The sequence below is a fragment of the Chlamydotis macqueenii genome, chromosome 16 (genome assembly GCF_036417535.1).
Source record: "Chlamydotis macqueenii isolate bChlMac1 chromosome 16, bChlMac1.mat, whole genome shotgun sequence".
Classification (NCBI taxonomy): Eukaryota; Metazoa; Chordata; class Aves; order Otidiformes; family Otididae; genus Chlamydotis; species Chlamydotis macqueenii.
The window spans coordinates 15,713,613-15,728,777 of NC_141571.1; the positions used below are offsets into that span (position 1 = coordinate 15,713,613).

At 68.3% G+C, this 15,165-nt stretch overlaps 1 protein-coding gene across 1 annotated transcript; it reads left to right on the forward strand.

The window, feature by feature from the left end:
- The first annotated feature begins 4,731 nt into the window (after positions 1-4,731).
- On the forward strand, positions 4,732-12,602 carry MYLK2 (myosin light chain kinase 2). Its single transcript, XM_086760948.1, has 12 exons — positions 4,732-4,846; positions 5,742-7,327; positions 7,426-7,715; positions 7,972-8,077; positions 8,296-8,389; positions 8,511-8,620; positions 9,023-9,164; positions 9,285-9,355; positions 9,536-9,664; positions 9,941-10,093; positions 10,413-10,545; positions 10,981-12,602. The coding sequence occupies exons 2-12, from the start codon at positions 5,799-5,801 to the stop codon at positions 11,059-11,061; spliced, it is 2,838 nt and encodes a 945-aa protein (XP_086617074.1). The 5' UTR covers positions 4,732-4,846; positions 5,742-5,798; the 3' UTR covers positions 11,062-12,602.
- The last annotated feature ends 2,563 nt before the right edge of the window (positions 12,603-15,165 follow it).

Genomic DNA, 15,165 nt, shown 5'->3' on the forward strand with positions numbered 1-15,165 from the left:
GACAGCCCCGTGTCGCCAAGCTGAGGGTGCCAGCGGGGCGCTCGGCACAGCCTGGCCCAAAGGCTGCTTGTCGCAGGCGCACAGCTTCCAGGAACAGCTGGAGCAAGAGGGAAGTCGTCTTGAAAACGAAGATCTGTGTGGACTGACCAAAGGCCTGCGGCTTTTCCCTCGGTCTGCCTTAACCTCATTTCTGTCGCAGTGGAGCTGTTCCCTGCGCTCTGCCAGACGGGGACATCGCAGGACCTCAAATGTGCACTCAAGGAAACTTCTGTGGCCTGGAGCGCAGGCTCCTTTGGAGCACGCAGCCTGTGGGCAGCAGGAGCAGCAAATATTTACGGTGAGTCAGAGGAAAGCCTGAAGGATGATGAGCTGGGAAAGAACGCAAAGGCAGGCGAGACAACGAGGCTGCTGAGCTGGAGCAGATATCGATCCCTGAGGATGCAGCAGCGCGGTTTCCGTGCTGGCCTTACATGGCCGCTGCTTCGGGCCTGAGGAAGGGTTTGTGTGCCTGACAGCTTGTCATTTTTTTCCCGACGGTATCGTTGGGTCTAATAAAAGACATTACCTCTTCCCACAAACGCGGCCTCTTCCGTTCCTCACACGCTGCAAGCTTGGTGAAAGGGAGCCCGGGGCGGCGGTGCCCTACGAGGGTGTCGGGTGTTTGGGGGAGATGTGGGGAGTCACCCAGTGGGTTCTCTCAGACTGGTGGGTGGCAGGGGGTTTGTGTCACCTGTCCCCTTCACGGGAGGTGGTGACGTGCTGGAAAAACTGCTCCAGTCTAGAAAATGTGTGAAAGATGGGCGTCCCGGGGGAGCTGAATGTCAGTGGGATGGGGTTTGGTTAAGGCTTTGACAGCAGGTGCTTCTCCCAGTCCCAGCAGATGAGAAGTGAGAGAATAAAGTCACAGGGCTGGAGCAGGAGCCCGGGATTAAAGAGTGCTGTCTCACGCCTGCCTTGAGAGTCAGGGCAGGCTGACGAACCGATGTGAAATCTGTGTTCCTGTTGTGTGGATCTCTGCAAAATCTTGTGTTCAAGAACTCAAACCCGGGCAGCAAGTGGGGCTGGAAGGAGGGGTGATCAAGGAGAGCTGGAGCCGGGTGGAAAAATCTTTGCTGCGCGTTTCTGGTTGACTTGTTAGCAAAGTAATCTGCTGCTCTCAGAGCTGGAGCTAAAAGGCAGCCAATGGTTCCCGGGGATCTTATGTGGAAGGGCAGCTGTGAACCGCAAGATCCTATTAGCTGGTGGGTGCGATTCTTACGGAAAGGCTTGAGGGTTCTCCCAACACCGGCAAGCCGGCACGGGCACCTGCGTCTGGGCAGGTTCTGGTGTTGCTGCTGGCAGCCACCTCACTGTCCTCCAGCTGCTGCGTCGCTCTGGAAGCTCTCTTGATGCTGTTGGGCTTTCTCCTTGTCTTTCCCCATCACCTTGACGGGACCTGTCACGACGCGCGGGCAGCTCGGCCGGGGAAGTCCTGGGTGCTGATGGAAGCCGTTAGGCTGCTGACCACGTGCCCGGTCGGTCCCCACCGGGACAGGCGGGCCGCCGGGCTTGTGTTACAGCGGCGTGGCCGGGATTCAGGTGGGGATGTTGTTCTCGCCTGCCCCGCTGCTCGATTTAGACGGGGTGTAGGGTTTCCTGGAGAACGGGCAGGGCTGGACGGTGCAGAGCCTCCCTTACCCGTGGAAAGCGTAAAGGTTAAAGTGTGCTGCCGAAGTTGTGACAACCGCGTCGCTAGGGAACCGGCGTGCTTGGTGCTTCGCCAGATACCCCAGGACAGGCTGTTTTCCAGCTGTAGCCAATGCAGACTCTGGCTTAAGCTCCTGAATGGGGATGAAAAAAAAAAACAACCCAGCCTGAGAAACCTTGGTGGTGGTTGGTTTGCTTCCGTGTTCTGCAGGGACCCGGAGCACCGTGCTGCTCGTTGCGGTGTGGGGTTTTGGATCGAGGCGTCTCAAGTCCTGGCGTGCAGCAGCTATCGCCCTTCAACGCTACAAATCATTTTTTTTTTTTTTTTTTTTGTGAGGGGACAGTTTTCAGCTTATTTCCCTTTGCCCACCAGTTAATTTTGACTGGTACAGTGCCCAAGCGTGGGACGCTCATCCTCTGCGCGCCTCCTTTGGAGAACAATTTCTCTGGCTCCCCAGCAGCGCAGTGCCCGCTCTCGGAGCTTTGCTTCCTCACCTTGGCCCAAGGCTTCGCACCGGGACACCGACCCTGACTCGCGTGAGTGTGTAAGGTTGCAGGCGCCCCAGGAAGGCTGGAGGGCTTCCAGGAAGGCGCTGCTGCTCTCCTTGGAGAATGTCATCCCAGCTTCCACTGGACCAGGGGGCTGTGGAGCGTGGCTGCGGTGCGCGGGCTCCCGCTCCCCTGCATGGTGAGGGATGGGCTCCTTCCACCCAGGGCTCGTCAGGAGGCGCAGAGCCGAAGGCCGGCGGAGCGGTGGCGGCGCGTGCCTCAAAGTGACATTGGTGGCCTCCAGGTACTTGTCAGCCCTTGGCCAGAGGAGAGGAGAGACAATTCCAAACTGTACGTTGGCGATGACAGTCGGTGGGCAGAGTCCCCGCTGCCCAAGCCGCGACGTCTCGCCAGTTCTTCCTGCCAGCGTGCTCTGCAGAGGCCGTGCTGGGGGGACTCCCGCTCTCCGTGGCAGCGGTGGCCGTGGTCCCTGAGACCTGTGGATGCCGGTGATGCTCCAGCCTCTGCACGTACGTGACTGCATCGGCACTGTGTGCCTGCTCCCACCTGACCCTCTCGGTTCTCGTCACGTTCCAGGCCCTGTCTCTGATCCCGGGAAGAGGGAGGCTCTCGGCAGAGCCGGGCTCGCTGGAGCCGTCAGTCTGAGCTGCGAGGGCCGGAGCGGGAGAGTGGCTCTTGCGTTGGGGAGGTGCTGGTTGGCATCTGGGATGCTGCTGCCTCCGTGCTAGCGCTGAGGGGCTGCCTGCCATGCTGGCAGGGCTGAGTGGCCTCCGCAGGAGCCCCAGCTGCTGGTTTTGCTTTTTCCTTTTCTTGAACCTCGCCTGTGTGGCAGGAGAGCAGCACCCCTGGGACAGGACGACGGCCGCATCCCCATCTTGGTGCCGTGTGTGAACCACGGCTCTTCTGGCAAACCTTGACCCCGGCACGTGGTGCACAGTTGGGTGGCTCCCTGAGAGCTGGGATTTGACAACATGGAGCTGCCTTGTCCCTTCCACTTCTCCCTTTGTGCCGGTGTTGCACCCTCCTGCGAGGTGCCACAAGTGAGTGCCCCTCCCGGGATGCTGCTGCCCGTGTTGGTGGCCGTGGCTCAGCTTGGCCGTGCGCGAGTCCCCTGTGGCAACAGCCGGGCGCGGGGTCTGGCAGCGCTTGAGCTCCACGTGGCTGCAGGATGGAGATCTCCGGAGGAGACACCCGGCCGTCAGCTGGCAGGGGCCGAGGCCGGAGGAGCCCGTGGTAACCTCAGCCTCCCGGGGGGATTCCAGCCGGCCCCGCTCGGCCCTTTGCTGCCCCGTCCCGCTCGCCGGCAGAGCCCCGTGGAGCAGCCGGGTGCCCGTGCCCAGCTGGGGTGGCGAGGAGCGATGGGGAAGGGGCCAGAAGGATGCCTGGAGTGGGCAGCTCTGGGGGCAGCAGCCGCACCACCAGCAGCCCCTGCTGCCTCTTTTGCTGCGGCCTCCCCTGTCCCCCCAAAGCAGCACCCGCTGCGGGCGAGGGCCCGAGCCCTCCCTCCTGCGCTGCGCTGGCGTTCCCGCTGCCCTGACATGATAAATGGATGTTCTGGGTTTTTAATAGCTGGTACCGTTGGAGTGCTTTCGCCTGGCACTGGTTGGTATTATTGGAGTGCTTTCGCTGGCCGGGGAGGGCTGGGTCCGGTTACTGGGGGTTCCTCCTGCACCCCCCTGCCCCCCTCTCAGTTACCAGGGCTTCGCTCCTTGGCCAGCGAGGTTTTCCTGCCCTTAAGGTTCAAGGATTTAAAATAAACGGGGCTCTGCTGAGTCGGAGAGCCAGGCAGAAACTTGGCACAGCCCTTGGGCACCAACCAGCCTCCGGACCCTGCCGTGCCCTTGCCCAGCTCCGCTCGCAGCCTCCACAGCCCCCGGCACGGCGCAGCCCCCCGTGCCCCTCTCCCCAGGGATTTTCCGTGCCCGGGTTCAGCCCTGTGCAGCCCCTCAGCCTGTGCCCCGGGGTGCAGCCCCCCGGCAGCACGCCTTGCGCCCTCGGCAGGGGCTGTGCTCAGCCTGACCCCTCCGGCCAAACCCCCAGCTCCTTCGTTTCTCCCCCGAGCCCCAAAACACTTCGTTTTGCAAAAACTGGCGTATTTTAACAGTTCCCGGAGGCGGCTGTCGCTTTTCCTCCAGGGCCCAGCAGCGGTGCCCGAGCCAGCCGTGCCCCCAGCTGCCACGCCGCGCTTGCGGAGAGCGGGGCCCTTCGCAACTGGTGCCAGTGGGCACTGTCACCGGCTGCTCCCAGCCACCGTCCCCATGGGGCGGCCAGTGGCCACCTTGTGTCACCCGTGGGCACCTTGGAAGCACACGGCCGCTTGGGCCACGTCCAGCGTGGCCAGGCCACCCCTGCGGGACGTTCCTGGGGCGCTGCGGTGGCGGGGCAGGAGGCAGCTCCGTCCCCGTCCCCTGTGCCGCGCCTGCGTGTCCCCGGGCGCAGGGGACAGGGAAGAGTGGCGTGTCCTTTGAACGGGCTCCAGCAGCGACAGGTGCTGGGAAAGGCGAAGCGGGACGCTCCGCCGCTGTAAGGGATCCTCCTCTGCCCGCACTAATCCGGCTCCCTCACGCCCGGGGTAGAAGAGGCTGCTCCCCGCGGGCGCTGCCGCAGTGCGGATGCTGCCCTCCTGACCGCGCTCTGCGCCGGGACCCAGGTACGGGGCTGGGGGGGTCCCCGTGGCCGCCTGCTTGGGGCAGGGCAGTGGGGGGTCCCGGGGAGCCCCCCTCCCTCGGACGAATGCCTCCGTCCCCAGGGCCTCCCCGTGCTGAGCTGTGGGACAGCTCGGCTGGGAACCGACTGCTTATAGCTCCCGTCCCAGTAAGACCAGCAAGTGACTCCCCTGTTACTGGGACGATCACTGGTGGGTTTATTCTGGAGCTGGGCTGTCCCAGCCTCCAGATGGCTGCACGGGAGAGTGTTTGGGACAGGGTGAGGGGAGGGGGACAGGCAGCGGAGAATGGGTAGAGTGGGGATTTGGGGAACGGGTGCTGGGCAGGAGGGGACAGGATGGCAGCCAGTGTGGGCACCAACAGGTCCCCTTGGTGGGGGCGGCTGGGTCAGGAGCTGTGGTCACCGCCGGGCAGCAGGACGGCCGCTGCGGCCACCGAGCAGACAGAGCTTTGGCTGAGGCCACCTGGGCTGGTAGGGCTGTACCGGGGATGCTCGCCTGGCCGGATCCCCACCCCGACACCCAGGGCCGGAGCTGCCGTCTCCTGCCCCGCCGTGGGGGGATGTGGCCTGAAATTGGCACCCCGGCTGCTCTGCGCCGGCTGTTTGCACGCTGGAGGCCCCGTGGCAGCGACAGGTGCCAGCGCCGGGGCCATCGATCCGTCACCGCGTGGCAGACACCGGGGCACAATGGGACGGTGCCGGGACTGGGGGCCACGTGGCTCAGTGCCACCGGCCGGGTGGCGGGGGCACGGTTCCCGACTGGGTGGCAGCAGCTTGTCCCTCTTCCGCAGGAGCAGAGCTGCCGCCCGCGCCCCGCCGTACCCCTCTGCGGGGCATCGGCTCCGAGAACCCCTCAGTTTCTGCCCTCTCTCCTGCAGGTGCCTCGCCGAGCCCGGAGCACCGCAGCGCAGCCGCCTCCGGCCCCGAGAGTCCCCATGGAGCAGGGCAGCGGGGCGGGCAGCATGCCCAGCACTGGGGGGACCGGTGGCACGGTCCCCTCTGAAGCGGACGGCAGCACGACCCAACCGGTGCCAGCAGCTCCGCAGGCTGCCCAAGGTGGGAAGGCGGCACCCATGGAGGGGACGGTGCCGGCTGCCACCCGGGCACCGGACGGAGGGAAGGAGAAGGCTCCGGCCGCTGCTGCGGCTCAGGACGGGTGCCAGGCAGAGCCTGGGACGGAGAAGGCTGCGGGAGAGGCTGAGCCAGCACAGGAGACAACCTCAACCGCTCCAGAGCCCCAGGATGGAGGGAAGGCAGCGCCGGCGGACGAGGCTTCAGCCACTCAGGGCGACCGAGGGCAGGCAGCATCCGCGGAGGAGAAGGTGCCGGCTGCCACTGAGGCTCAGTGTGGAGCGAAGGACGGGCCTGGGAAGGAGAAGGCTCCGGCTGCGGGAGAGCCTGAGGGAGGGAAGGCAGTGCCCATGGAGGGCAAGGCTCCGGGTCCTCCCGCAGCTCCGGAGGGAGGGAAGGATGAGCCCAGGGAGGAGAAGGCTCTGGCTCCGGGGGAGCCCGATGGCGGAAAGGGCCTGGCTGTAGCGGGGGCTCGGGATGGAGGGAAGGACGAGCTCAGGAGGGAGCAAGCTCCCGGTGGGTCAGAGGCTGAGGGTGGCGGGAAAGCAGCGCCCGCGGAGGAGAAAGTTCCGGCTGCGGCGGAGGCTGAAGGAGGGAAGGCAAAGCCCACAGGGGAGACGCGGGTGGCAGCGCAGGCTCGGGACGGAGGCAAAGAGCAGCCCGCGAAGGAGAAAACCACGGCTGCCGCGAAGGAAAAGGCCCCGGCTGCAGCAAAGGCTCCGGATGGAGGGAAGAAAGCTGCAAAGGCAGAGAAAACCCCCGCTGATAAAAAGCCTGCGACGGAGAAGGCTCCAGCTGCTGTGAAGGCTCAGGACAGAGACAATAAAGGGGCAAAAGCAGAAAAAGCCCCCGCTGCAAAAAAGGCTCCAGACGGAGGCAAAGAGGAGCCTGCGAAGGAGAAAGCCCCAGCTCCCGCAAAGGAGAAGGCGCCGGCTGCTGCCAAGGCTCAGGATGGAGCGAAGGCAGCAGCCAAGGCGGAGAAAACCCCCGCTGCGCAGAAGGCTCGGGATGGAAGCAAAGAGCCTGCAAAGGAGAAAGCCCCGGCTGCTGCAAAAGTGCAGGATGGAGGGAAGAAAGCTGGAAAGGTGGAAAAGACCCCGGTCGCAGCAAAGGCTGAGGATGGAGGCAAAGAGCAGCCTGCGAAGGAGAAGGCCCCAGCTCAGGATGGAGGGAAGGAAGCCGCGAAGGTGGAACATCCCCCAGCTGCAGCGGAGGCCGGGGCTGGGGGCAAGGAGCCCACAGAAGCAGCGGCCACGGCTGCGGCGAAGGCTCAGGGTGGAGGGGAGAAGGCGGCGAAGGCGGAGGAGAAGGATGGGCAGCAGCAGGCGAGGGGTCCTGAGCCCCCACGCCCCGTTCTGCTGCAGAGCCTGAGCTGCCCGGCCACCTGCCAAAGGTACCCGCGCCCCTCCAGGACCGGGTGCTGCTCCCTGGAGAGTGGGGGTCCCTCCGGGGCGGAGCTGGGTCCTGCTCACCTCCCGCTTCTGCTTCCAGGGAGGAGCAGCCCCGGGCGGAGGCGATGGAGGCGATACCGGAGGAGACGGCGGCGGCAGAGCCAAGTGAGGGTCCTGCCCCGCCAGCCCCCGGGGAGCTGCAGCCCCCGGAGCCCCCCGGCACCCCCCAGGAGAGGACATTGCCCGGTGCCACGGAGCAGCCCCCGCGTCCCACCGGGGCCGCAGAACCGCCCGGCCCTGCGGGGCAACCGTCCTCGATGGAGGGAGAGCCGCCCCCCAGCCCCTACCTCACCCCCGATTTTGGGAAGGAAGACCCTTTCGAGATACTGGGTAAGGCTGCGTGCTGCCTGCCTTGTCTTCCCATCCCGGGACCCTCTGCGGGGTGGCACCCCGGGGTCCCCCGCAGCCCTGCGTCCGCTGCCAGCCCACGCTCCCTGCTCCTCGCCCGCCCGGGAGGAAGAGGAGCCCGGGGAGCCGCTGCCTGCTCGGGGGCGCCGTCCCAGCCCAGGGCGCCCCGGGGTGCCCAGCAGTGCGGTCCCCCGGCCGGCCAGCTCCCTTTCTCACCCCAGCCCTCCTCTCTCTGCAGACGACGTCCCTCCACCACCGGCGCCCTTCACGCACCGCATTGTCACCCTGCGGTCCGCCAGCGTCAGCTCCCAGTTCAACCTCAGCGCCAAGGACATCCTGGGGGGGTAAGGAGGGCGCAGGACACCCCGCTTTCCCCCAGCGCTGCCCCTCGCTGCCGTCCAGCCATGGGGAACGGTCCCAGCTCGATGGGACTTCGCTGGCCACTATGGGTTGGTGCCTCAGGCAGGATGGGTGTGGAGGGGAGCGGTGGGCAGCACAGCGTGGGGGTCCCCAGCAGCCTGGGTGACTGGTGCCACTGGCGTCTCTTTTTCTCCCTCCCCAGGGGCAAGTTTGGCGAGGTGCACACGTGCACGGAGAAGCAGACCGGGCTGAAGCTGGCGGCCAAAGTGATCCGCAAGCAGGGTGCCAAGGACAAGGTCTGACCGACGCTGCTGGGGTGGGGGGCTCCTCCTTGCCGCGGGGGTGGGTGGCAGGGTCGTGCCGCCCGTGGCCCGGCCAGGACTGACACCCTGCGCTGCCGTGGGGCTCCTTCTGCAGGAGATGGTGCTGCTGGAGATCGACGTGATGAACCAGCTGAACCACCGCAACCTCATCCAGCTCTACGACGCCATCGAGACGCCCCGGGAGATCATCCTTTTCATGGAGTTGTGAGTGCCGAGCAGCGCCGGGACAGGCACCGCTGCCGGGGCTGCTCCGGAGATGGAGCCGATGTGCTGGGCCCTGGCCGAGGAGCAGGGGTTGGCCCCAGGGAATGTCCCTCACCTCGCCCGGTCCCCCTCGGGCACCTTGGAGATGTTCTGGGGCTGTTCTGCTCTGCAAAGCCCCGGGGAGCTGGGGTGTTTTGGGGTAACTCCCCCTGCCCACACCCACCCGGCAGCGGGAGTCTGATCCCAGCATACATGCGTCCCACCCTGGCTCTGCTCAGCCTCTGCACCAGCATCTCCACCACAGGACTGGGCTGGGGGTCCCCGGGGCGGGCGGGGGGCTCTGCAGGAGGGCGCATGGGGCAGGTGGGGCCCCAGGTGACCCCGCGTCCCGTCCCGGCGCAGTGTGGAGGGCGGTGAGCTGTTCGAGAGGATCGTTGACGACGACTACCACCTGACGGAAGTGGACTGCATGGTGTTCGTCCGGCAGATCTGCGAGGGCATCCGCTTCATGCACCACATGCGCGTGCTCCACCTCGACCTCAAGGTGCGGGGCCGGGGGGGACGGCGGGGGGCAGGGGAGGCCGGGGGGCTGCAGGCATTCGCAGCCACCGAAGCGGGGGACATCCCCCTTTGGTGGTGGGGCAGCGTCTCCCTGTCCCCACAGCCCGAGAACATCCTCTGTGTCACTGCCACGGGGCACATGGTGAAGATCATCGACTTCGGGCTGGCTCGAAGGTGCCTTCTCCCCCCATCCCCTTCCCACTTTCTGTCCCCGCACCCCCTTGGGGTGCTGCGAGCCCTGGGACCCGCTCCGGGCTGTGTCGTTGGCCCCGGTTCTTTCTCGCTGGTGCGGGACAACAGCGATTTGAGGAGCAGCCTGTCCCCCTCCTGCTGACTCCCCCCACTTTGCCGCAGGTACAACCCCCAGGAGAAGCTGAAGGTGAACTTCGGCACCCCCGAATTCCTCTCCCCGGAGGTGGTCAACTACGAGCAGGTCTCCTACTCCACGGACATGTGGAGCATGGGCGTCATCACCTACATGCTGTACGTCGGGGCTGCCAGCCCCGCGCGGAGCCATCCCCAAGCTGTCCCAGTGCCCTGGGCGCCCAGAGGCTTGGTGGGCTGGTGGGGGGAGCTGGGCAGGGAGCTGGGCAGGGGGGCTGGGGGCTGAGGGGCAGAGCAGCACAGTCCCAGCAGCTGCGTGCCGCCCTCCTTCTCGGGGCCACCCTGCTGCGCTTTCCCTGGTTTGCTCCATTCTGGGGAGTTTTAGGGGTGCCACAGCCTGAGGGCACCCGGCTCCTCACCTCCCTGCACCCCCAGGCTCAGCGGCCTCTCCCCCTTCCTGGGTGACAACGACACCGAGACGCTCAACAACGTCCTGGCTGCCAACTGGTACTTCGACGAGGAGACCTTCGAGAGCGTCTCCGAGGAGGCCAAGGACTTCGTCTCCAACCTCATCATCAAGGAGAAGAGGTGCGAGGCCAGCAGCGGCCGCGGGGGTCCTGGGGGTCCCTGGGGTGGGGATCCCCGGGTACCAGGTGCGACCTCTACGCCGGGACCAGCTGTGTCCCCCGATGTTCTGTCCCAAATGAGCCTCAGGGCCCTGCCCTGGCCACCAGCTGTCCCCAGCAGGGCCCCGCGTCCCTCCAGGGTCTCCTGCCCCATGCAGGGGGGCAGCCCAAGTCCCTGGGCACATCCCTGCAGCTGGTTTGGGGGATTTGGGGGCTGGAGAAGGGGAGGGCTGGGGGAGAGGAGCTCGAGCGGGGGTGACCTGGTCTCCCCTTGCCCCCAGCGCCCGGATGAGCGCCGGGAAGTGCCTGCAGCATCCCTGGCTCAACAACCTGGCAGAAAAAGCCAAGCGCTGCAACCGCCGGCTCAAGTCCCAGGTGCTGCTGAAGAAATACGTCATGCGGCGGCGCTGGAAGGTGCGCGGGGCCGGGAACAGGGTCAACAGCAACTGGGGGGGGGAGCTGGTGGGGGGCTGCCAGCCTCTGCCCGTCCTGGCGGGTGGCATCGGGATGGCTCTGTCTCACCGCACTGCTGGCAGGCGGGGCGCAAGGGCTGGGGAGCGCTGAGCCTGGGGAAGGGCTCCCAGCACCGCGGTCCTTGTGTGGGTGCCCCCGCAGTGGGTGGCGGTCTCCCCTGCGCTGGTCCCAAGAGCAGCTTTTAGGGGCAGGAGTGGTGTTGGGACAGAGAACGGGGGATGATCCCCAGCGTCATCCCTGTGCTCCTGGCCCACGCGGATGCTCGGGCGGCGGCCCCGCTCCTCACCAGCCCCGGGCGCAGGGTCTGGCTCAGCCTCCGGAGCTGCAGCCCTCGCTGTAGGGTGACCATCTCTCCTCTTTCCCCCCCCTTTACAGAAAAACTTCATCGGCGTGTGTGCCGCCAACCGCTTCAAGAAGATCACCAGCTCGGGGTCGCTGACGGCGCTGGGCGTCTGAGCGGGGGCTCGGGGGAGCCTAAGCCGCGTGCGCATCGAGGCCAGCGAGGAGCCGCTTGAGAGGGTCCCACGCCGGCCTTGCTCCTGGATGGCAGCAGGATCTCACCGGGGCCAGCCCCTGCCCGCTTCCCATCGCAGGGGCTGGGGAGCCGGAGCCCCCTCCCCGCCCGCGCTGCTGCCAAACGACTGCCCGGACCCTGCACCCCTGCTCCGCACCGCCGCCACCATGGGTCCTGCTCTGCCGCATCGCGGGGGGCTGCCGCCCTGCCCTGGCACCCAGCGGCTGCGGGACTGCTCGGGGGCCAGGACCCCGCCGGGCTCCTCGCCCGCTCCCGCCGCTGCTCTGAGCTCGTCCCACCCAGGTGGCATCGTGGGGACCCGCTGCTCCAGCGCGCTCCGGGCTCCCTGTGCCCATCCCGCCAACGCTCCCATCCGGGTTTCCTCGGACAGCGAGGCTGCTCCTGATCCCTCGTTTCCGATCTCATCCCTGGCCCTGCTGCGCCATGCCCGCCCCGCAACGCCTCCGCTCCGCCTGCACTTCCTTCCCGCGGCCCCGCAGGAGAAAGGCCGGCCCGGAGCGAGCCACCCCGCGCGCTCACCGCTGCCTCGGACCCAAGAGTTGTGCGCTCTGCTTGTAAATGCCGCGGCCCTGCCTTCGCCACCGCTGGATTCCGCGCTGCCCGGCCTCCCTTCCCGGCGCGGTGGCTTGGCGTGGGGATGGCGGAGGGCGCGCCTGGACCCTCGCCCTCGCGCCTTGGCACCAGAGCCGGGGCCGAAGCACCTCTTCCCCTGCGCGCGGGAGCGGAGCTGGCCCCGAACCGCTGCTCGCACAGGAAGGGAGGAAGCGGCCAGCACGCTTCCAGCGCATCCCCAGCTGGGAGGTGGCGAGGGAAGAAGGAGGCTTTGTGTTCCTGCTGCCCTCCCTGCCCTCCGGCCCTGCCAGCGGGGGGAAAACACAACCTCCGCTTCACCCGGCCCCGCCGGAGCGGGACGAGCGAGGCCGCCTAATGCGGAGCAGCTGGGCCGCGCTCCTGCCGAGCATCGCTCCCGCCCGACCACCAACGCACAGGAACTGCCGGACGGCGGCCGCCAGCTCCCCCCGCCGCGGGCGGGGGCTCCCCGGCACCGGCCGGGCTGGGGGTTTGGGGCGCTACCCCCACTCCTCCGCCTTGCCCCAACCCCCTTCCCTCAGCCCACTCCCCTCGGGGGTCCCCGGAGGACAGGTGTCCCCCCAGCCTCGCAGCTGCCAGCCTCGCCTGCCGCGGGAGGGGACGGGGGGCTGGCGGGGGGGCCCGGGCTCCCCCTGCCCTCCAGCTTTGGCTTTTGCTGTGACTGAGCCCCCCCAGCCAGGGCTGCGTGTTCTCTCTGGGGCTGCCCATGCCCTCTGCGCCCGCTGGAAACACCCCGGGGAGAGACGGGGGGGACACTGGACCCCCACCCTGCCGCTGCAGCAAGCGGAGGGGCTTCAGGCTCGTCCCCACCCAACGCCCGAGCCCTGCCTGGCTCTCGCCTTCTTGTAAATAAATGTACAGGTCTGCCCATCGCCTGCCCCGCGTCCCCCCTCCCGGCCCCCTCCCCAGGCCGCTGCTCGCACCCGCGTGGGCTGTGCAGCCGCAGATAAGGAGGGGACGGGAAGCGGTGCCTTGTCCCTGCGGCGGAGGGGATGGAGAGGGAGCCTGGCCGCGCTGGGGATGGGGACCACCCGGTGCAGCCCAGGCAGGGTCGTACGGCCCGCGGTGCCGGGGTGGGGGTCTGGTGTCTACACCCCGTGCCTGGCTCTGAGCACCCCGGGGTGCTGGGTAAAGGGGGGAGGGATGGATGGGAGGATTGATGGGTGGATGGATGGGCAGAGGTGTCGTCACGGCTTCAGCATCCTCCCAAACGCAGTGGGATGCCCAGGCAAGAGCTGGTGGGGGGCCAGTTCCCCTCTGCCCTGTGGGGCTACAGCCGCCCCCGAAGCAGGGTCCGGATGCCGGCTCCCGCCGCGGGCGTCCCTCCCGGCCGCTTCCTGCCGCCAGCCCTTGACCGGTTCCTGTCGGTGACCACCCTGCGGGCCTGGAAGCCGGCGCGGCCCCATCTGGTTTGAGTTACGCTCCGCGGCGGTGACGTCTCCTTCCTGTCTGGCCCCAGGAGCCGCGCATCGCCCTGGCCCCGGCAGGCCACGGGGGCTGCAGGGCCCCGGCACAGGGTGGCTTGCGGGGCTGCTGGCTGGACCGTCGCCCCCGGATGCTCCTGACCCCCTGAGCCGTGCCAGGGGATCGGTTCCAGGATGTAACTCCGCGTGGCTGTGGCGTGGGGACACGTGGGCACCAGTACCCCAAGCCCAGGATGAGGACCCTCACCTCGCAGCCCCTTTTGGCTCCTCCAGCCCCCTCCTCTCCTGCCCTGGGACGACAAGGGGGCACCCATCACACCTCTGCCAGGGCCGGAGGAGTGGGTCAGTGGGGCCAGCACCCGTGGGAGCAGCGGTGACCCTGGGCAGGATGGGGCTCAGGAGCCCCCAAAGCCCCCAGGAGGGGACCTGTCCTGCCGGGGCCAATGGGCACGGGGACAGGGCTGGTGCGGGCCACGGCAGCCGGCGTCACCCCTGGTGTGAGGGGTCGCCGTCACCCCCACAGACGCGTGGCGCGGTCTCGGGGGTCCACAGCATCCATCCCTGCAGCCCCGGGCGCTCGCACCCATTCCCCTGTCCCGCCTGCACCCCACCCACGGTGCCCGCACGGGCGAGGGGCCGGCAGGGAGGGAAGGGGAGCGGGCAGACCTTCGGTGCCGACCCCCGCGGCAGGGATCGGGTGCAGCCCGGTCCCCGGGCGCCGCAGGGCCCGTGCCGGGAGCGGCAGAGCGGGCTGGGGGCCAGGCCACCCACCGCGAGCCGGCCGTGAGCTGGGAAGGGCCGTGGCTGGGACCCACGGTGGGCACGGCGAAGGGGTGCGCCGGGAGGGGGGGTCTGCCCCGGTCTGCGCGCCCGGGGCGATTGGAGGCAGCCGGGCTCTGCGGGATGGGGGGTCCCCATCCCCGGGGGCTGCGGCCGGGGGGGGGGGACGACGGCATGTGCCACGCCACGCTGCTCCCAGCCCCGGACCCCCGCGCGTTCCCAGGCGGCGGTGGGAGCCGGAGTGGGCGGCGGGCCCGGCCGCGCTGCGTGGGAACCAGACGGCCCCTGGGCACGGCTGCGGCTCCCGCTTCCTCCCGCGCCCCCGGGGACCGCGCGAAGGAGGGGGCTGAGGTCAGCGCGCTCGCCGCCGGCCGCTCCGGAGACGCCAGCATGATCTAGGCGCTCAAATATTGTTTTCCACCGGGGAGGGAGAACAAAAAAAAAAAAAAAAAAAAAATAGGGAGAAAAGAGAGGCCAGGGGCTGCGTGGCCGTCCCCGCTCCGCGGATGACGAGGGGCAGCCCCCTCCTCGCCGTGGGACGGGGCCGGGAGGCGGCCGCGGGCCAGCAGCGGCCGTCGGGGGGGCTGATAACGGGGCTGCCGCGGCTGCCGTGCCCCGCTCCCCGAGCGATGCCAGCGCGGCCCCCGCAGAGACCCCCGGCACTGGCCGAGCGGGGGTTCCGCTGGCCTTGGGGGGCTGGGGGGGCCTCTGCCGCACACCCCCTGCCTGCGGCAGCACAGACAGCCCCCGCCAAACCAGCGTCCTCCCCCCGCGCTGGGGCTGCCTGTGCCGTGGGGTCCAGGTGCTGCCGCTCCTGGGGTGCCCCCTGTCCCAGCCTGGGGTGACAGGACGGGGGCGTGGGCCCCCACTTTGCCCACGTCGCTCCGGCCCCGCCGAGGGGACGCTGGCCTGGGTGTGCCGGCAGCGCGTGGGACGGGGCTGGTGGCCAGATCTCGGCTGTGCGGCAACCCCTGCCCGCCCCGTGCCCCCCAGCTCGCCCCCCGTGCCCGGCCCGGTGCCGGCAGCGGTGACTCAGCCGGTGCCTCCTCGCCGCCCGCCGCCCGCCGTGATTCAGGTCGGAGGAATCTGCTTTCCGTAACCCTTCCCATGGCAGCCGCAGCCCTTGGCACAGCCCGGCTCCGGGGGTGCCCTGGCCTTGGGGTGCGTCCAGGGACCTGCCGGGACCCCTGCCAGGCACCGGCACGGCCCCGAGCGGGGACACAGAGGGGA